Source organism: Tachysurus fulvidraco, chromosome 19 (genome assembly GCF_022655615.1).
Source record: "Tachysurus fulvidraco isolate hzauxx_2018 chromosome 19, HZAU_PFXX_2.0, whole genome shotgun sequence".
Taxonomy (NCBI): domain Eukaryota; kingdom Metazoa; phylum Chordata; class Actinopteri; order Siluriformes; family Bagridae; genus Tachysurus; species Tachysurus fulvidraco.
The window spans coordinates 16306971-16327993 of NC_062536.1; the positions used below are offsets into that span (position 1 = coordinate 16306971).

At 40.5% G+C, this 21023-nt stretch overlaps 2 protein-coding genes across 3 annotated transcripts in view; one reads left to right on the forward strand and one right to left on the reverse strand.

Moving 5' to 3' along the window:
- camk1da (calcium/calmodulin-dependent protein kinase 1Da) overlaps positions 1 to 9492 on the forward strand; it is a 77870-nt gene extending 68378 nt beyond the window's left edge. Inside the window, exon 11 of the mRNA XM_047803795.1 lies at positions 8370 to 9492. Within this exon, the coding sequence (XP_047659751.1) occupies positions 8370 to 8491 (122 nt within the window). The 3' untranslated portion in view covers positions 8492 to 9492. The remainder of the gene's footprint in view (positions 1 to 8369) is intronic.
- Positions 6465 to 17118, reverse strand: ccdc3a (coiled-coil domain containing 3a). Of its 2 annotated transcripts, none has more exons than XM_027151835.2 (3): positions 16185 to 17118; positions 14741 to 14882; positions 6465 to 7251 (listed from the first exon to the last, which is right to left on the reverse strand). In XM_027151835.2, exons 1-3 carry the CDS (start codon positions 16583 to 16585, stop codon positions 6964 to 6966), a joined length of 831 nt encoding a protein of 276 aa, XP_027007636.1. In that variant the 5' UTR covers positions 16586 to 17118; the 3' UTR covers positions 6465 to 6963. The 2 variants fall into 2 exon arrangements, with proteins under 2 accessions (XP_027007636.1, XP_027007635.1); XM_027151834.2 differs by having other exon boundaries at positions 14741 to 14915; positions 16185 to 17093.
- Between the last annotated feature and the right edge of the window lie 3905 nt (positions 17119 to 21023).

Genomic DNA, 21023 nt, shown 5'->3' on the forward strand with positions numbered 1-21023 from the left:
GTGTGCGTGTGCGTGTGCGCGTGTGTGTGCGCGTGTGTGTGCGCGTGTGTGTGCGCGTGTGTGTGCGCGTGTGTGTGCGCGTGTGTGTGTGTGCGTGCGTGTGTGCGTGCGTGTGTGTGTGTGTCACTATCTGTGTTTTTATAAGGTTCTTGATCATGTATATCATTTCTGTGGTGTTTTAAAGACAGTGTGAAATGTAAACAACCCCCCACCCCCTAAACTTACCGTGATCTGATTGGCCGGTGAGACGAGCGCTTATTGTCTTTTTTAAGGCCATGAACCACACACACACTTTTGTTTACAATATTAAAAAAAAAAATCAAATATGCAAAATAAGGCATCTTGCTTTTACACTACAGCAAAAGTGCTAACAAAAGATCTAAAAAAAAATAAATAAAAAATAAGGATTATGTAGATTTCATAAAATTCTAATAGTAATAGATAGATACATAAATAATAATTAACAAATAATTAGTAAATGTAGTAAAGAGTAAATGATTAACAGTTTTTTTTTCTACATATACTGACAGTGTAAATGTTGTAGATTTTTGATGGTGGTCCCTGGCCTTAAGACAAAGCACTGACACTGGAGACTCCTTCCAAAATTGTCGTATAAACATCTGACAAAGAAATTTATTATACAAATGACGGCTATGAACCTTTCCCTGATCGGTAATGTTTTAAACGCTGACTGGAGATCCTGACATCATGTGGCATAAAGCTTCTTTGGACTAATAGAGTTGGTCTTATACGGTGTATTCTGGAAAAAGGGAAGACAGGAAGTGTATGACTGTAACAAAGCGATGGTGAAGAAACAGTAGAGGATTAAAAGACTCTGTTTTCAGCTTGTCTTTAACACCACGGAGTCGCTGCCAATGTGGTGCATGTCATGTCCTTCAGCTCTGTCTGAAATCTGTCTCATGTCTCTCTTTAGTCTCTCTCTCTGACACACACAGCACCACTGAGTGTTATTAAAGACAGCGATGATGATGATGATGATGATGATGATGCTGATAAACCGAACTTATGCCTAATCTGTTTTAGTTTTTTGTTTTTTTTTGCGTTTATTTTTATTGTGATCTTGTGTGTTGTGTCTGTCTAGAGTTTGATCACTCTGTTGGTCCAAAGGCTTTGTAAACGATTGTGTACAAAAATCCTGAGACATGACAATTTTTTTAAGTGTGTGTGTTTGTGTGTGTGTGTGTCTGTGTCTGTGTGTGTGTGTGTGTGTATATGTGTGTGGGGGGGGGGTGTGTATGTGTGTGTATGTGTGTTTCTCTCTCTCTCTTTGGGTCTTTGGAATGCAACCATGTTTGTCCAGTGTACTAAACACACACACACACACACACACACACACACACACACAGCTGTTGTTGTGTACAGACATTTGTATGTTTTATTATATTGACTGTCTGCTCTTCAGTACCTTCCCCCCCCCTCTCTCTCGCTCTCTATCTCTTTCTCTCTCTCTCTTTCTCTTGCTCTCTTTCTCTCTCTCTCCCTCTCTCTCTCTTTCTCTCTCTCTCTATCTCTCTCTCTCTCGCTCTCTGTTTATCAGAAAAAAATTTCGCTCCTATTGGAAGAATTTGACAAATCTCACAGTATCAGATTCCCAGTCTTTATTAACGGTGGGCCTTTCCGACAAAAAACATAGATCTGTACACACTTCCACAGTCCTACAGAATCGGGTCCCACCCTGTCATGTTCGTATCAACTCAGGCGTCGCTGTTGCCTCTTTAAATTAAAAGCTGTGATTGACACATGTCTGTGCCACCCTATAAACTGTGCAGTTCGTTCGAATAGTCCCTCAAAATATATATTAAGCACTCCCAAAAATTACAGCATGGTATTTTCAATATACAGCCAGGCAGCATCGCTGAGCTCAAGCGGTTAAACACAAACACACACACAAAAAAAAAATAAATAAATAAAAGAAATCAAATGATCTATTTTTGTTAACGTATAAAGCATGTCTAAAGAGCAACCTCTGAAGTGTTCATGTGTCTCTGAGAGCCCTGACGTGCGCAGTATATACGGATAGATCAAAATAAATATATATATAAATAGAAATAAATCTCTCTATATACAGTATATAAATATAAATCTCTCTCTCTCTCTCTTATATTTATATAAATATATAAATACATAAAATATATATATATATATATATATATAAAGATGTTTTGACAACGCAGGTCTTGTTCTCACCGCATCTCCATGGCTGCCCTTCTCCAAAGTTGCCCAGTGAAATGTGAACTCTATACTCTATATGCATGTGACGAAACTATGATCCATATTTTGGAGTGGCATATGAATTACTAATGTTACTGTGATGTGAACCTTCTGTTAATATGGGGCTTGTATATCAAATGCCTTTGACAATCATCTGCACATATCAAGAGTTTATATACCATGCTGTAAAGAAACAGGGAATGAATGTGTTTTTTTTCCTCCTCTAATAAATCCCGAATGATTAATGCCTCTGTGTTTTTATTTTCCTCTCCGTCTTCATCTTCCTCAACTGCGCACGCTCTCGCCGCAGACGCCGGATAATATCCGAGTCACGTTAAACTACAACCGTGTAGGAGCTCTCCATAATTATTGACACCCTTGATCAAAATGACAGTGCACTTATTCCTTTAACCGATCGGTTTTTCACCAGCTCTCGCACTCTCTCTTTCTCGCACTTAAAATCTTAATCCCGAAGAATGTCTTGTGCTGGGAAACTTTACAACAAGCAGTAAATAAACAGTCGTCCCCTCACTAGCTCTCGCAATCTCTCTTCTCACAGTCACGCTCCCTCACCCTCTCTCTTGCACACGCACTCATACACTCCTACCCTTTTATACACACCCTTTCTCACTCTCACACACTCGCTCCCTTTCTCACTCTCACACACTCACTCTCTCACACACTAGCTCTCTCTCACTCTCACACACTCGCTCCCTTTCTCACTCTCACACACTCACTCCCTTTCTCACTCTCACACACTCACTCTCTCACACACTAGCTCTCTATTTCTCACTCACACACTCGCTCTCTCTCTTTCTCACTCACACACACTAGCTCTCTCTTTCTCACTCTCACACACTCGCTCTCTCTTTCTCACTCACACACACTCGCTCTCTCTTTCTCACTCTCACACACTCGCTCTCTCTCTTTCTCACTCACACACACTAGCTCTCTCTTTCTCACTCTCACACACTCGCTCTCTCTTTCTCACTCACACACACTCGCTCTCTCTTTCTCACTCTCACACACTCGCTCTCTCACACACTAGCTCTCTATTTCTCACTCACACACTCGCTCTCTCTCTTTCTCACTCACACACACTAGCTCTCTCTTTCTCACTCTCACACACTCGCTCTCTCTTTCTCACTCACACACACTCGCTCTCTCTTTCTCACTCTCACACACTCGCTCTCTCTTTCTCACTCTCACACACTAGCTCTCTCTTTCTCACACACTCTAGCTCTCTCTTTCTCACTCACACAGGTGCTGGAACTGTTTATAAAAGATAACAGGAACTCTGATGGATGTTCCATGATGTAGCTACAAACAGATAAAATTAGAATATGTCATTGAATATGCCACTGAGTGTAATTCGGTGATTACAGGATTATCTCCACTAATATATAAACAACTAATAAAAGAAAAATCCCAGTTAGTGAATAAAACGTCGTCGTTTAGAATTTGTAAAGAATTTTGATTGTAATATTTCTCTCTCTTATAATCGTGTGCTTCTCTGCAGGAGTAATTGGGGGGGGGGGTGTATTTTGTGCTGCTTTTGCCAGCGATTGTCTGAGTACTCGTGTGAAAATAAGCGCTGATTACAAACAAAGACAATTTCGAAGACAAATTCATAGCATCTTTTTAAAACCCGCTTTTCTATCCACTTGAAGTAGTTACACATTGACGCAGAGGCTTCCACAAAAAAAAAAAAAAAAAACACAATGGTGAGCAGCTCCGTGAGACCTTGGCAAACTTGACAGGGTCTCTTAAGATCTCTTTACCTCTGTTGTTATCTCCTACTGTCACAAAGGTCACAGCCTCTCAGTTCTCTCACATGGCTTCAGGGGATCAGCTGGAGGCCAAACAGTCATGCTAATCCTCAACCTCTTACTCAAACTTACCCATGGCTGTTGTTTGCACATACACGCTGCCAAAAGATTAGTGAAGGTATGTTAAAGGTAAAATACAATAAAAGCAAGAGTGAAATGGGCTTGATGAGAAACGTATGTGGAAAAAAAACTGAATCCTGGTCTGGAATGTTTGTTTGTGTTTGGATACATCGCTCAGTTATTTTATAGATACTTTGACTTAGATGAGCAGATGTATAGATACTTTACAGAGCCTGGGGGCGGAGCCTGGTGAATATGAGCAGATGTATAGACACTTTACAGAGCCTGGGGGTGGAGCCTGGTGAATATGAGCAGATGTATAGATACTTTACAGAACCTGGGGCGGAGCCTGGTGAATATGAGCAGATGTATAGACACTTTACAGAGCCGGGGGCGGAGCCTGGTGAATATGAGCAGATGTATAGATACTTTACAGAGCTGGGGGCGGAGCCTGGTGAATATGAGCAGATGTATAGATACTTTACAGAGCCTGGGGGTGGAGCCTGGTGAATATGAGCAGATGTATAGATACTTTACAGAGCCTGGGGGCGGAGCCTGGTGAATATGAGCAGATGTATAGATACTTTACAGAGCCTGGGGGCGGAGCCTGGTGAATATGAGCAGATGTATAGATACTTTACAGAGCCTGGGGGCGGAGCCTGGTGAATATGAGCAGATGTATAGACACTTTACAGAGCCTGGGGGTGGAGCCTGGTGAATATGAGCAGATGTATAGATACTTTACAGAACCTGGGGCGGAGCCTGGTGAATATGAGCAGATGTATAGATACTTTACAGAGCCTGGGGCGGAGCCTGGTGAATATGAGCAGATGTATAGATACTTTACAGAGCCTGGGGGCGGAGCCTGGTGAATATGAGCAGATGTATAGATACTTTACAGAGCCGGGGGCGGAGCCTGGTGAATATGAGCAGATGTATAGATACTTTACAGAGCCTGGGGGTGGAGCCTGGTGAATATGAGCAGATGTATAGATACTTTACAGAGCCTGGGGGCGGAGCCTGGTGAATATGAGCAGATGTATAGATACTTTACAGAGCCTGGGGGCGGAGCCTGGTGAATATGAGCAGATGTATAGATACTTTACAGAGCCTGGGGGCGGAGCCTGGTGAATATGAGCAGATGTATAGATACTTTACAGAGCCTGGGGGCGGAGCCTGGTGAATATGAGCAGATGTATAGATACTTTACAGAGCCTGGGGGCGGAGCCTGGTGAATATGAGCAGATGTATAGATACTTTACAGAGCCGGGGGTGGAGCCTGGTGAATATGAGCAGATGTATAGATACTTTACAGAGCCTGGGGGCGGAGCCTGGTGAATATGAGCAGATGTATAGATACTTTACAGAGCCTGGGGGCGGAGCCTGGTGAATATGAGCAGATGTATAGATACTTTACAGAGCCTGGGGGCGGAGCCTGGTGAATATGAGCAGATGTATAGATACTTTACAGAGCCTGGGGGCGGAGCCTGGTGAATATGAGCAGATGTATAGATACTTTACAGAGCCTGGGGGTGGAGCCTGGTGAATATGAGCAGATGTATAGATACTTTACAGAGCCTGGGGGCGGAGCCTGGTGAATATGAGCAGATGTATAGATACTTTACAGAGCCTGGGGGCGGAGCCTGGTGAATATGAGCAGATGTATAGATACTTTACAGAGCCTGGGGGCGGAGCCTGGTGAATATGAGCAGATGTATAGATACTTTACAGAGCCTGGGGGCGGAGCCTGGTGAATATGAGCAGATGTATAGATACTTTACAGAGCCTGGGGGCGGAGCCTGGTGAATATGAGCAGATGTATAGATACTTTACAGAGCCTGGGGGCGGAGCCTGGTGAATATGAGCAGATGTATAGATACTTTACAGAGCTAAATGTACTGCTATGAAAAGCCGCACGCCAGCATATAATACAATCCCAAATCTTACCTGCAATTACTGAGAACTCTTTGAGTTAAAAATGTCCCTCAGAAAATATATATGTATATATGTTCAATATTCTGTAATGCTTGTTGCTATTCGCCATGTTTTCTTGTCAAGCTTTTTAGCTGTGTCGTTCTTCATTGGTCAAATGAATCGTTCCTATAAACTGTATCCTTAAATATAAGCAATTAAATATCTATCTATTTTTAAACATAAGTTTTGAATTGTTTTAACCACCACACTCATTTGCATAATCAGGGTAAATTAGGGTAAATAAAGAAGGAACATTTTCTGAAGACACTCAGACTAGACGATAAGAAAATTAAAGAGATGAAAGAGATTTATCAAAAAAGAAATTTAATTAGATATTATATTTTTTATTTCTTATAGAAAGAAGTCATCGTTGGTCATGGCACTACAAACTAACCCTTTAACAAGAAGACAGACAAAAAGAAGCAGTGATACAAAATAGTTATGAAATAGATATATGGGTTAAATAACTAAGGGCTTATTTAGTCTTTTTGTAGAATTTTCTGCACAAATGACCTGGAACCTCATCAGATTTAGTCAAGTTCTAAAAAAGTGACAAATAGAATCCAATTAAACAAATGAGACACAAATATTATACTTGGATACTTATTTATTGAGAAAATAATTGTGTATGTTGCTTTGCGATGAACTGACGTCATGTCCAGGATGTATTCCCATTTCACACAGAGTTCCTGATAAAGGCACTTACTAATGATGAGTGAATGAATATTTGAAAATAATGAATAACACCTTAAATTCCCTTGCCTTCATTGCATCCTAAGGGTGTGCAAACTTTAGCACTGTCTCTATTGTACTTTAAAAGAAGATACTGTCCAGCAGTGTCAAGTCCAAACCTTGTTGCCATGTGTGTTCACAGTGTGTGTGTGTATTTGTGGCGTGAGAGCCTATGTGGAGGAGTGATGGAGTTGACGTGATGTTCAGAGTTCTTCTTGTTGGTGCTCAGACGTTGTTGGAGTTCCTGTAGCTCGCGTTCGTACCGGCGGCTCACTTTACGCTCTTTGTGCAGCGAGCGCTTCAGCTTCCCGACACGATCTTTTAGCTTCTGGTTTTTCTTCTCCAGTTCACTGACACGCTTCTGCAGACGACCTGCACGCTCCTCTTCCTCAAACAGAACCTGCTGCATGGAAGAGCACAGGAACTGAGATACAGAGAGAGAGAGAGAGAGAGAGAGAGAGAGAGAGAGAGAGAGAGAGAGAGATGAGGGTGGTGATGGATACCAAGCAAGCATGCATTCTAACAGCATCATCAGCAGTTCTGAAAGCCTCATTAATTCCTTTTCAGCTCTTTTTTATTTCACCCAATGTGACAATAAGATCATGCAGTAAGCAGGTTTTTACCAGCTTATATGGGCTTAACAACACAAAAGCACTTTTATATACTGAAAGTCTAAGCAAACTAAGCTCACTTCCTGTATGTCAGTGTTGCACTGTATCGGTGTCTTCGATGGCATTTTATTCATCTGTCATTTCCGATAAAATGTCTTTTTCAGAGCATCTTATCCTTTTTATGTTCATAGACGGTCATTCAACACTGACTCTGTGGATACTCTGGGATTTTTTTATTGCTGAGCAGAAGAAAGAGGACAGGAGCAGGAGAGGGTAGTGAGGACAGGAACGTGGGAAGAAAAAGATAGCCTTAGAGGAAACAGCCACCTGCAGGAGATGGGTCCTGCTGTTTAAACAGAAGAGCTGCCGCTGTAACAACAAACAGCATCAGTTCTCTGTGGGAGAGTTCTGGCTTAGAAATGTACACAAATGCTGAATGACCGGTAGACAGACTGTAGTCAGACTAACAGGATAGAAAAATATACACAATCTTGTATAAAAAAATTGCTCACATTTTGAAAGGTTTGTGGAGAGCCAACAAATTTGCCACATATGTCTGTGAGAGAAAATGTAAAAAATATATTACAGATCGATTCGTTTGTTGTAGAAAAGGTGATTCGGGAGAGAAAGATGTACTCATCTTTGCCTATTCTCTTTGAAGGTGCCAACAATTTTGGAGATGACTCTACAGCTCCTGGGGCTAGACAGCTGGTCAGAATACGCAAATGTGTCGCAGGACGCTTCTGGTGGCCATGTTTTTCTCACAGCCTGCACTCGACAAACACCCAATTACTTATTTTTCTTAATGAATCAGTGTCTCCTCCCACTGTGTGTGTGTGTGTGTGTGTGTGTGTGTGTGTGTGTGTGTGTGTGTGTGTGTGTGTGTGTGTGTGTGTGTGTGTGTGTGTGTGTGTGTGTGCATGCTTTCCAGGCCATTTCACAAGCCAAACAGAGCCTGCTATGTTCAGTGGTCCAAGCTGTGATGAAAACACAACTGACGCACCCACAGGTCCCTGGAACAGACGGAGGAACAAGAAACAGGAAGGAGAATGATGAAGGCACAAATGGCTGGTTTTTGAAAGGACAGAAAACACCACGACTGAGCCAAGATTGCTCAATCTCAAGTAAATCGGGAACGTGGGAAAGTGGTGTGATAGGAAATAGGGTTACCATGGCAACAGCAGACTCTTTGAAACCTGGGAGAGATTTTTGTATCATTTTGTCAAACGTGTATTTTATACAATTATTATTTTGCTTTGTTTTAACTGAGGGTGCCAATACTTCTGGGACGGGCTATAGAAATGGAACTGCATCTGATTCGAGGTGTAAAATAATAATGAAAATATTAAAAGTTAGCATTAATCAGACCGTCTCTGTCTTACACATGTGAAGTAATCCAAATTATGAATACTAAAGCTTTATAAGGTTCACATGTGAAAATGAACAAATAAATAAAAATGAATAAATAAATAAAAACGAATAAATAAATAAATATGTAAATAAGTAAATAAATAAATAAAATGAATAAATAAATAACACTTTAGACCCAGTTCTTAAAGATTAATGATGAAAGTGAAAGCATGGTTGCTGGTGGTGCAAATAATGCCAGGGTTTATTAATGTACAGTGTAATTATGAAGATACCCAGGATTAACTGTTAACCCCAGGGATTTTACCCAGGGAACTAAATCATGTGTGAAAAGGTTGTAAATCTGTTAATGCGGATCATCCCCCATCCATATATTTCCATAAACGACGCTGATACAGTATGTTAGAGCATTGTGGTTATGAATGTGTTATGATTTAAAGTAAACTGAAGATCTTTAGCACAGACAGTGTGTCAGAGCTACACGAGTATCTGATGTGTTACTGTGCTGCGGCTGAGTCAAACGAGTCGTTTCCCCCCGGAAGCCTCATCTGTACGACATGACAGCGTTCATTATCTCTGTTTTTCTCAGCATGGTTAATCACACACACACAATCACATACACACACACACTCTCATACTCACACACACACAATCACATACACACACTTTCTCTCACACTCACACGCACCTAACATGTAACAGGGTGTGTGTGAGAGTGTGTGTGTGTGTGTGTGTGTGTGTGTGTGTGTGTGTGTGTGTGTGTGAGAGTGTCATTTTGCAACACTTGAGTCTGAATTACTGCTTTTCCAAAAACACCATCTGTTTAGGTTAATAGAGAGAGAGAGAGAGAGAGAGAGAGAGAGAGAGAGAGAGAGAGAGAGAACAGAAAGAGAGAGGGGAGAGAGAGAAAACAAAAAGAGAGAGAGAGAGAGAGAGAACAGAAAGAGAGAGAGAGGGGGAGAGAGAGAAAACAGAAAGAGAGAGAGAGATAGAGAGAGAACAGAAAGAGAGAGAGAGAGAGAGAGAGAGAGAGAGAGAGAGAGAGAGAGAGGGAGAACACCTGTCAGCCTGCTCTCATGTCTATTCAGGTTATGACCTCTGACCTGCACATACCTGAGCACAACACCACCCAAACTCATTACCCCAATACCCCCTGACAGGGTAAGAGACAGGGCAGTGATGCATCACTCACAGTTTTTACCATGATCACATCTTCAGACTGCATGTGAACTGGAGCAAAGCTTTACAGGTGTTATAGAGTATGTGGAAATATGACATGACGTCTATAATTAAACTACAGTTATTCTGTGTAATCAAGTCACAAAGGTGGAAAAGAAGAAGAAGAAAAGAAGATGAAGAAATAAATGAAAAGAAAAAGAAGAAAAAAGAAGAGGAAAAGAAAAAGAAGAAGAAGAAAGAAAAGAAAAAGAAGGAAAAGAAAAAGAAGAAAAAATATATTGATTTAGTTTGTTAGATGAAAGCCGTGTGAAAGAAAATGATTTAGTTTGATGATTTTGTGTTTATTTTGTTTTATATCATCGTTTATTTACAGCTCTGCTGTATGGGTTAGAGTCTGTAGCAGTGAGGTAAAGATATGAGGCAGAGATGGAGGTAGCAGAGATGAGGATGTTGAGGTTCTCTTTAGGAGTGATGAGGACGGACAGGAACGAGCACATCAGAGGGACGGCTCAGGTTGTCTGTTTTGGGGACAAGGACAGAGACACTAGACTGAGATGGTTTGGACATGTACAGAGGAGGGAGATGGTTATATTGGTAGAAGGATATTGGGGCTGGAGCTGCAGGTTAGAGGTCAAGAGGAAGGACAAAGAGGAGATATATGGAGGACATGATGGTAACTGATAGGTGGAAACAGATGAACAATCAGTGGTGACCTCTAACGGGAAAAGCAGAAAGTAGAAGAAGAAGATCATCATATATTTAAATCAGAAAGTGGCATAACCCAACAGTCTCTCGATTAAAAGTGATTTATATTCTTCACTCAGTATTGATGATCCCTGTTGTGTCATTTTAAAGTCACTAAACTGTAATAATAAAAAAAAAAACAATAATTCTATATGATACAGAATTAAAGCATTTAAGCATCATTTTAAATACCTTCCCGTGTGGAACTTTTAGAGCCTTTTAGCAAAAGATGTGTTTCAGAAGTTTTGTGTTCTTTTCTCATTCAGAGGAGCTGTCTGTGGTTATCACACCTATGCTACAGATGCGGTGGATGGAGATTAAGATGAAAAACACTGCAGTGTTCCATGAACATCAAGCGGATTAGTGTCAGAGAATTGTAGTACATCTTCTCTCAGCTGCCCCACTGTGCAATAATCCGACTCATAACCCCTGCTAAACAGCTTTTGTGTGTGTGTGTGTGTGTGTGTGTGTGTGTGTGTGTGTGTGTGTGTGTGTGTGTGTGTGTGTGTGTGTGTGTGTGTAGTTGCTCACATGGCCCTGCCTGCTGTGTAGACTCCAGACGTTCCAGCTGCTCTCAAGTCGCTGCATCTCCTGACCAAACGCGCCACTGATCCCTTTATTACCTTTATCCTCTTTCCAAGACAAATCGAATGTGTTTAAGGCAATGTGTTTATGTGTATGTGTGTATTTCTGCAAGAAAAAGAGGTGGAAATCTCATAGTGTGTGGTCTTTCATCTGAGTTCTAGTTACCAGAACAAACCCTAAAGCAACCCAATGTCCTTCAGTGATACCACACCAAGGCCTTAAATAAAACAAATGGTGTGTCGTGTGTGTGTGTGTGTGTTTGTGTGTGTGTATGTGTGTGTGTGTGTGTGTGTGTGTGTGTGTGTGTGTGTGTGTGTGTGTGTGTGTGTGTGTGTGTGTGTGTGTTAGTGCAGATGAAAAAGAAGCATGTGCACTGTTTATTATCGTTTAATATCGATTCAAATAAAGTCACGACTTCTGTTTGTGGTTTGGAGAGATGGAGGTATTTATATTCTGTGTCTAAACATCTCACCAAAATGAATCTACTGAAGCAGTAAAAGTTTTGGCTGCATCGGCATCTGCTTGCAAGAGACACACGCAATCGCAGGTCGATATGAATCTGCTGAGACTTTGAGGTCTGATGCTCCTCAGGAACATATTGTAAAATGCTTAGAATTACTGATATGGTGACCTTTTCTCAGAGGAGACAGACGGAGACTTTAGAGCTTTATCAGTAACAAGTCAAACTGTATTATAAGTAGAGGTTATATCGAACTTTTAACAACAGATATGGTCACAAAGCAGTTTACCAAAGATACAGATATAGATCTGTAATAAACAATCCAGCGGTAAGAAAAAAACAACTCCATGAGATGCTATGAGAAAGAATGAATGAGATTATAAATCTGTCCAGTATACCGAGGTCTGGAGTGAGCAACCGGGCAGGCTTAATGATTACACCAGCAGCTTTTAGGTTCAAATCTACAGTATCCAGGTGTAATTATACATCGAAGCAAGAGTGAGTCTGGGGTAGAAACTATTTTTGGGAAATGTGAGAGAGTGAAAGGAGCCACGGGAGTAAAAGTGTGTCAGAGCTATTAAATCAGGCAGCAGGAGTAGACGTAGAGCTCTGAACAGAAAGACAATCCAGACTCATGACTCATGTAATGACCAGATGTAAACAGTAATGATCACTCGACTCGCTCAACATCCTGAGCAGGTTTGGGCCTGTGACTCTATGTCTAGAGGCAACATGGTCAGCAAGTAATAGCTACACAGTGCAATGAGTGCACACACACACACACACACACACACACACACACACACACACACACACACACACACTTTTTAAGACTAATCAGCTCCAGCCAGTGAACTCTGTCTCGTTCTCCACAATGATAACGGCTCATATGATTAGAATAATAGGGTTAATAGATTTTTTTTCAAGCCATTACAAGCTCTTACAAGCCATTAGCCATCGATAGGATCGATATTTAAAAATCATTTACACTTTCAGGGTGACTTTAGACATTAAAAGCAGCCAAGAACTCTCTTACTTTCACAGGAAGCAGCTATTCGGCTGGCATTTCAACTAGATGACCGCATTTTCAACAAGGATCTCTAACCACTTTCAGACGGGATGCTCAAAAAAAAAAGAAAGAAAAAGAAAAACAATTCTTCAATCCTGTAACTATATTTAGCTCACCGTGTCACAACGTCCAATAGAAACAGGTGTATGGATGTGGATGTATGCTCAGCCAGTCGAGGGTATAAATATTTTATTTTATAATCTCACTCTCTGCTGTCACTCAGCTGAAGATTGGTTGGCTTTTGTATCTGGTTCCTCTCAAGGTTTCTCAGGGGGTTTTCCTGACCACAATCACCTCTGACTTCCTCTACGTTATAATTTCAAACTTGATCATGTGTAATCTGAATATTTATATTCCTTTACAGCATCTTTGTGACAATGTGCATCATTAAAAGTGCTACACAGATCAAATTGAATTGAATTGAATTTGTATGCAAGATATCAAAAAAGCTTCTGAAGCCAAAGTGTCAAACATAAGGATTGTGCGTATAAGACTTGACATTAGAGCTGTAAACAGGGTATGGTGTTCTTCTTCCTTAAAAACAATCCCTCTGGAGGAGAAATCGGTGTGGAGGACTGAACAAAACCACCCTTGACGAACCCTTAAGACATCCTACTCAACATCAACAACACCAACGACATGTTTCCCTTCTTTCAAGTAGAAAATCTTTCAAGTAGAAAGGTAGAAGTGTTAAACTTCTAACGAATCCTCAAGGAAGTCTTTTTTATTGCTGTCTCTCTGGGAGCCCTTTACATCTCTTGTAACTCCAAAAGATTTTAGCCTTCTTGAGGCCCCAGTCCACCTTGGGGCTTTTGCTAAGCCAATTTTTTCTTGCCCCTTACTGTGATGCTCCTAATCTCAGAAGCTTGACTTAAACGTTGTCAAGTTTTAATGCCGGCTTTCACAGATACACAGGCTTTTTGACTGACCTGTGGACAAGTTTGTGTCAAGTTACAGTTTTCTTACTTGTGCTACAACAAAAACATGGTTGAGAGATGTGGAAATGCTATAACACCAAAGTAATGCAAAGATACACATTTTACAGGTTGGAGTCAGCTTTGTATAAGGATTATTAGAACACGGACAGATGCTCGCCTGTGTTTTCAGAGATGGCTTGAAAAGAAAATACAATTTGATGAAGCAAAGTCTCGTAAAAAGATTTCCAAAGTTTGGAATCTGGGAATTTTAAGATTAGTAGGATTTTTATGTTGACTTCTATCCTGCTGTTTGTGATCTGTGTTTCTCCTTTAGGCATCAGTTTAGTCACGTGACCGTCCCCTTTTTACCTGCCTTGTTTTTGTTGTTTTTTCTTTGTCCCTGTTATAAAAACAAAAAAAATATTACCGGAAAAATATTATTGACACGGACGGACTATTTGATAGCCGTAAGTCATCAATAGAAGCATTTTTATATATCACATCAACCTTACCAGCGTTAATATTTTAATTTCTAAGTTTCTTTTGGAGTGCAAAGTCTTATTTATTTGCAGTGAACGACTTCAAACAAAGTTTCCTTTTAAATGAGATTCCTTCGACCCTCAAAAACATATCCCTTCTGGTTACCAGTGTACAAATGTGAGGGAGCCAATTTAAAAATCTGAAGCTTGTGGCCAGAAAAGTGCACACTGTGAATCAGATAACTAAAGATTATCTTAAATGTTCTGTGTATAAAATTATAACAAAAAACAAAGAGTTTTCCTTTTTGACATACTATTTCTTACTGCTGAGAACGGCATTTGTGAGTCAGAAAACCAGACACAGAGACACCCATGTAGACGTGTGTGTGTGTGTGTGTGTGTGTGTGTGTGTGTGTGTGTGTGTGTGTGTGTGTGTGTGTGTGTGTGTGTGTGTGTGTGTGTGTGTGTGTGTGTGTGTGTGTGTGTGTGTGTGTGTCCTACCCTGTGATCCTCCTGGTGCTCCCAGTCTGGACTGAGGTTGTGAAGTGTGTGTTCACTGGAGCAGTTAGAAAACTGAAAAAGGCTGGAGAACATACGTCTGTTCTCCTGGGTGTCAGGGAAGATGGCGTCCTGGTAGTTAACACTGTGGGGGAGGAGGTTATAATTTTCATCCATCCTGTGTGTTAGAGCATAGAGAGAGAGAGAGAGTGTGAGAGAGAGAGAGAGAGAGAGAGAGAGAGAGAGAGAGAGAGAGAGAGAGAGAGCACAAGAAAAGCTATTGTTGTGCAAAAGTTTACACACCCTAACTTTTACCAAAAAAAAAAAGGGTAGACAATTCAATTCAAGTTTATTTGTATAGCGCTTTTTACAATAGACATTGTCTCAAAGCAGCTTTACAGAACATAATCATAGAGCAGAAGGTAAACATAATTAAGGATAAAATAAATAACGAATAATAAGAGAAATAAGAATTAACAGAATAAAAATTGTAGATTATTATTAGATGTATATAGTTCACAGTGTGTATGTATTTATTCCCCTATGAGCAAGTCTGAGTTGACTCAGGCAGCAGTGGCAAGGAAAAACTCCCTTAAATTGGTAAAGGAAGAAACCTTGAGAGGAACCGGACTCAAGGGGGAACCCATCCTCATATGGGTGACACTGGGGGTGTGATTGTAATATACAGTCAGTTAAATGTTGAATTGGTTTAAGGATTTAAAGCTTGTTAGATTTCACAGCTTCCACACAATAAACATTCAGTAAGAGATCATTTGGGTCTGTACAAGAAAATCAGTAAAGAATGAAGTTGTTTATCTGGCTTTATTTAATTTATTATTAATCGTTAATTTTATCACATGTCCATCTTTGTGAATGATCTGTACTGTCTGGTTTAGAGCTTGTGATTACTGACTTTTCCAAGTGACTCACATCAACCTGCCTGAGAACTGTTTGAGTCCAGGGAGCAAATTTAAAGCAAAGATCCCTTACTGATGTAGAGTTAGTCAGGATTATCCAACCTCCCAAAAAAAAAACCACGTGGGTAGTAGGATCAGCTTCACTAAACTGCCCCTAGGTGTGCACGGCGTCCGGTGATAGATGGACGCTCGATGACCGCCAAAGTTTCAGAGAAAAGGCTCCAAATCCTCTGTAACCCTGACCTGGATAAAGTGCTTACAAAGTGCTTATAGACTAAGACATTTGACCCCAAGTACATTTTCCTCTCTGTTGTTTCCCTGTCTATCTTTATTTTGGGATCTGACAGTATAGGTTATCTTTATATGACCTCTGACCCCAAATTGCTTTTGTCTTTCCAATCATGCATTACTTCCTCTCTCTCTCTCTCTCTCTCTCTCTCTCTCTCTCTCTCTCTCTCTCTCTCTCTCTCACACACACACACACACACACACACACACACACACACACACACACACGCACCTGGACTGACCTAAGGAAGAAGATGTAGGAGTAGTTTTCCATCACCGCGTGCGACTGGCAGGACAGGTATCCGAGGCCGGTGACGTTAAGGCGCGATCCCGCGGGCACCTCCAGCATGCTGCCCCACGCCTGATCACACAGCATCTCCACTTCCGCCGTGTAGAGCAGCGCCTTCCCGCTCTCCGCCCCCGCGCGCTCGTACGCGTACGGGTGACCGGCGGTGTAATGCGCGCTCACAGGGTAGTACTGCTCCCGGTAAAGAGCCAGCACCTTGGCGTACACGATGATCTCAGCGAGCTCTGCGCGACATCCCTCACTCAGGGGTCGCCACTCAGTGGGGAGCTGGCAACCCAGTCCGAGCCTGAGCAGAGTCCAGACGGTCAGGAGCGCCGGAAGGAGCATCTTCCTCATAGTTTACCGATAACGTGGGGGTGTGGAGAAGCTTTTAATCCAGTTCTGACTCCATCTAGGATTGATCAGAAAGTTCACACAGAGACAAACATCCACAAACTCAGCGTTGTGCGTTAAAGGTGTGCTCCTCTATCCAGCTCTCCTCTGTCCCGTCTGGAAACCTTCTCTCGTCCTCTGTTGTCCATCAAACCCCCAGGAATCCACTGTGGGGCCAATCAGATGGTCCTGAAGTTTGTCCCTAGCCAATAAGAACACGACCCCTGAGGCTTTTTCCTTCTGCGCATCAGACGCTTCATTCCTGCACACACACACTCCCAGATCCACGCAGTTCTACTGCAACAGCTTGTTAAAGAAATTAACTGTGAATAAGTTTCTCCCCTGCAGCTAAAATTCTTCCTTAATTCGGATTTAATTCACAAATTGCTTCTAGTTAAACACTGGAGTGCTTTGTGTTATTTACACCCTACAACTAATTTATTGTTTATTTTGTTACTTTGGCAGATTCCTGCAAATAAATAAACAAACAAATAAATAAATAAATAAATAAAATGAAATAAAAATTTTGTGCAGAAAAATGTGAAGAAATTAAATAAGTGTCTAAAGTAAGATCTTAACAGAGCTCATGTTCAGGAAATGGGCCTAAATCAGTGGGCTATGGCTTGTGAGCTACACATACGCAGATCTCCTTATCCAGAGCGACTTCAATTATCTCTCTCTTTTTTTTTAATACAACTGAGCAATTGAGGGTTAAGGGCCTCACTCAGGGGACCGACAGTGGCATATTGGTGGACCTGGGATTGAACTCACAACCTTCTGATTGGTAGCTCAACACCTTACATACAAGGCTACCACACCCCCACCACTACACAAGCCTCTTGACAAAAATCATGTGTCTCACCAGGTGTCTCAATTTCTATTAAAAAATAAACACGACACTGGAGATCAGTTTCCTTCACAAAGTGTATCATGATTCCTTTGTTATACAGTAACCTAAGGCTACAGCCAATGCACGTATACGGCACTGAGCACAAGTGTACTTAGTTAATGATTTATGCAGAATTACAAATAAAATAACATTTGGACGCCCCATCAGTTACCCAGCATGTCCTCAGATCTGGTCAAGTGTACGCCTTTCCAGTTAAATGTGAATGCACACAAGCTGGTACAGTAAATTAGGCTCAGACTAGAAATGTACAGAAATGTTAGGAAGGATTATTGTTCAGGATTGTTGTAAGTTTAAACTCTACAGAATAGTTTAGCAGGTTTGTAAAGAGCTTGTGATTATTTCAAAAAATAAAGTTATGCAAATTAGCAAAATTAAAAAACTATTAGAAAGTAGTTTAGTTCTGTTTTTAATAAGGGAATAAGAATAAGAGGGAAAAACATTAGATAGATATTGTGATTGTTTCAAAACTCATTTAAACCAAATTAATGTTTAATTTCTAGTAGACTTAAAAAATAAATTAAAAATAAATAAAAATAAATAAATAAACAACCTACTGGGGTTATGCGGCTTATTTTATTCTTCCAATTGCATCTCTGTGCTTGTCTATCAGACACAAAGCTACTCATGTATCACACACTAGCCGGTGATAAATAAAATTGCGTTCCCAGCACAGCTGATTAACATTTTGTGATGGCAACAAGACTCCATAAAATGCACAACCCACAGAGCTGAAAACAACAAAACGCTGATTAAACTGTAAGAGCAGCTCCTTAGCACAGCCTTTGTTAAATCTTCCAGCAACGAACAGCAATGAAGCAACTGCTGCAGTACGTCGACTCCTACATACATACACTCACTGATATTATTGTCCTAATATTTTATATGCAATATATGATCCTGCTCTAGCCATACCCAAGCCAGATGTTTCAAATTACAGTCCTGCCCTGACCACATCAGCACTTTTTGTTCTAGCCCAAGGGGCCATTGTATAAAACTATTAACTTTTTAACAAGGAAAGGTTAATAGATTTGTTCTATTTAATTTTATTTAAAATATGTACTCTTAGATAAGAATAATTTTTATTCTGATTATATCATTTTACTGAACCAGTGTATGTATGTGTGTGTGGGGGGGCACTGTGGCTTAGTGGTTAGCATGTTTGCCTCACACCTCCAGGGTTGGGGGTTCGATTCCCACCTCCGCCTTGTGTGTGTGGAGTTTGCATGTTCTCTCACGTTCTCTACCTCGGGGGTTTCCTCCGGGTACTCCGGTTTCCTCCCCCGGTCCAAAGACATGCATGGTAGGTTGATTGGCATCTCTGGAAAATTGTCCGTAGTGTGTGAGTGTGTGTGTGATGGGTTGGCACTCCGTCCAGGGTGTATCCTGCCTTGATGCCCGATGACGCCTGAGAAATCACAGGCTCCCCTTGACCCCAGAAGTTTGGATAAGCGGTAGAAAATGAATGAATGAATGAACCAGTGTAGAACTTTAAAATAAAAATCTGTCCATTCTTTAAAAAAAAAACTGATCCAATGACAGGTAAGACTCCCAGACTCCCAAAGCCAAAATGGGGAACCTAACGCATTACAGCATTGTTATTGGAATAGTACCAGTGTGTGATGAGGTGATGAGGCCCTTTTTAATAGACATTAAATACATTTTTGTACAAGTTTGGAGTTCTTGGTTGTCTTTCATATTGCACATCACATCACACCCCAACTACATACTAAGATAAACAGAAAGCTAGCATTAATTTCTAATATATTGAAAAGTTAAGAGAATGCATCAGATGACAGCTTCTGCCATGTACTATAGCTTGAGTCCGAAGGAGATGAGTAATACAGTGAAATGCCTAAACTAATCACTTCTCTTCTTACCTGGTAAATAAGGAAAAATAATGTTTTCTTCATAAAACAAAATCACATATTTGTACCATAAATATGTCATATAATGTAAAAGAAGAAAGATGCTTTGAACCCTAAGTACTTTCCCACTAATCAGATAAAGCACATAGTGAAGCTCTCCGCTACCTGGGATATTAATGAAGTATAACCAGGGAATTTAACCGTCTGCGACTCAAACTGTCCTTGTATGTGATTTCCACTGAGATGCCTGAAAAGATGCCAATTCCCCTGAAGGAAAAAGTAAACTTGGGAATAAAACAATGGTTAGGTCACCAGATGTCAGAGTCAATTACAATTCCTTTGTTTTACAGACAACCGAAGTTGAAGTTAAAGAAAAGTCAAATTATGTTAATATACTTCAAAACTGTTTACGTGTACTGTCTTATACTTCTCACACTCGGATTAAAGCGGCAAGTTAGCTAGTTTGTGGAGGTGGGGAAAAGAAAGATGTCAGGGGAGCATTGAAAATGTCAATGGTACTGGACTGAATTGTTTTGCACATAACATTTAAGAAAATCAAATATTAAGAGACATTTTGAAAACTTTATCAGCAAAGTAGCCATTTGAGTGCATTGGACTGAAGCCTGAATAATGACATCACTGAGTACTCTCAATGTTGATTGTGAGAGAAGAAAAAGCTTTTAATGATGGAGGATATGTAAAATTATGCATGTTGAGCATGGCAACTGAACTGAAAATCATTCAGAAAATTAAATACCTGTCATGGTCACCCTGAACAGTGCATGAGTTTGCTGTCATGAACCAGACCACAAAGCTATTAGCAAGACTAATTGTGAATGTATCTAATATAGAGAAGTGCAGTTTTTTATGGAGGCCTGATGTAAGTCTGAGTGGTTTATAAGCAATAGAAATATCTCTCTCTCTCTCTCTCTCTCTCTCTCTCTCTCTCTCTCTCTCTCTCTCTCTCTCACACACACACACACACACACACACACACACACACACACACACACACACACACACACACACACACACACAAACAACCTGACCTCAAAGTAAAAGCCCTGTTACTTGCATATTTGTTAGAATTGGAGTTAATTGTATCTAATAGTAACATTTTTTTTGCTGTTTCTAAAGAACTGTAGAAAAAAAGGAAATTCCAGACCCCCTAGATCATCATATGACAAACATGTGTGTTTTTTTTTTACACGTATCTTATACATAACACATGCAGTTTTTCCACTTGACTCATTTCTTTCCATATGTTAATTGTGTTTTAATGTTTCACTAATTATACTAGATTAAGTGATCTCAATGATCACACATTACTCATCACACATTGTGACAAGTGATAACACACTACTCACATAATCACATGTGGAAAATATATGATAATATGTAAAATAAATAAATAACTATATAAATAAAAAAGTTCTAGAAATATATTTTTTTTCTTGACGAGTCGACTCTTTGTACCGGGAATCGGTGTCGACTTCATTAATCCTGTAACCGAATACACTTATTCATAAAAATGCGTTACAAACCACCGCATTGTTAAAACAGCACGTTTATTTCTTTATTTGTTTGTTTGTATGTTTGTTCATTTTTAAAGAAGGGAGGCGAGGTG

What these genes read in the sequence shown, in the direction of transcription:
- ccdc3a (XM_027151834.2), bottom strand. Translation starts at nt 16,585, where the DNA reads ATGAGGAAGATGCTCCTTCCGGCGCTCCTGACCGTCTGGACTCTGCTC. An exon ending in TCCTACATCTTCTTCCTTAG is followed by an intron (nt 14,916 to 16,184) that starts GTCAGTCCAGGT and finishes TCTAACACACAG; the next exon opens with GATGGATGAAAATTATAACC. An exon ending in AGCACCAGGAGGATCACAGG is followed by an intron (nt 7,252 to 14,740) that starts GTAGGACACACA and finishes TCTGTATCTCAG; the next exon opens with TTCCTGTGCTCTTCCATGCA.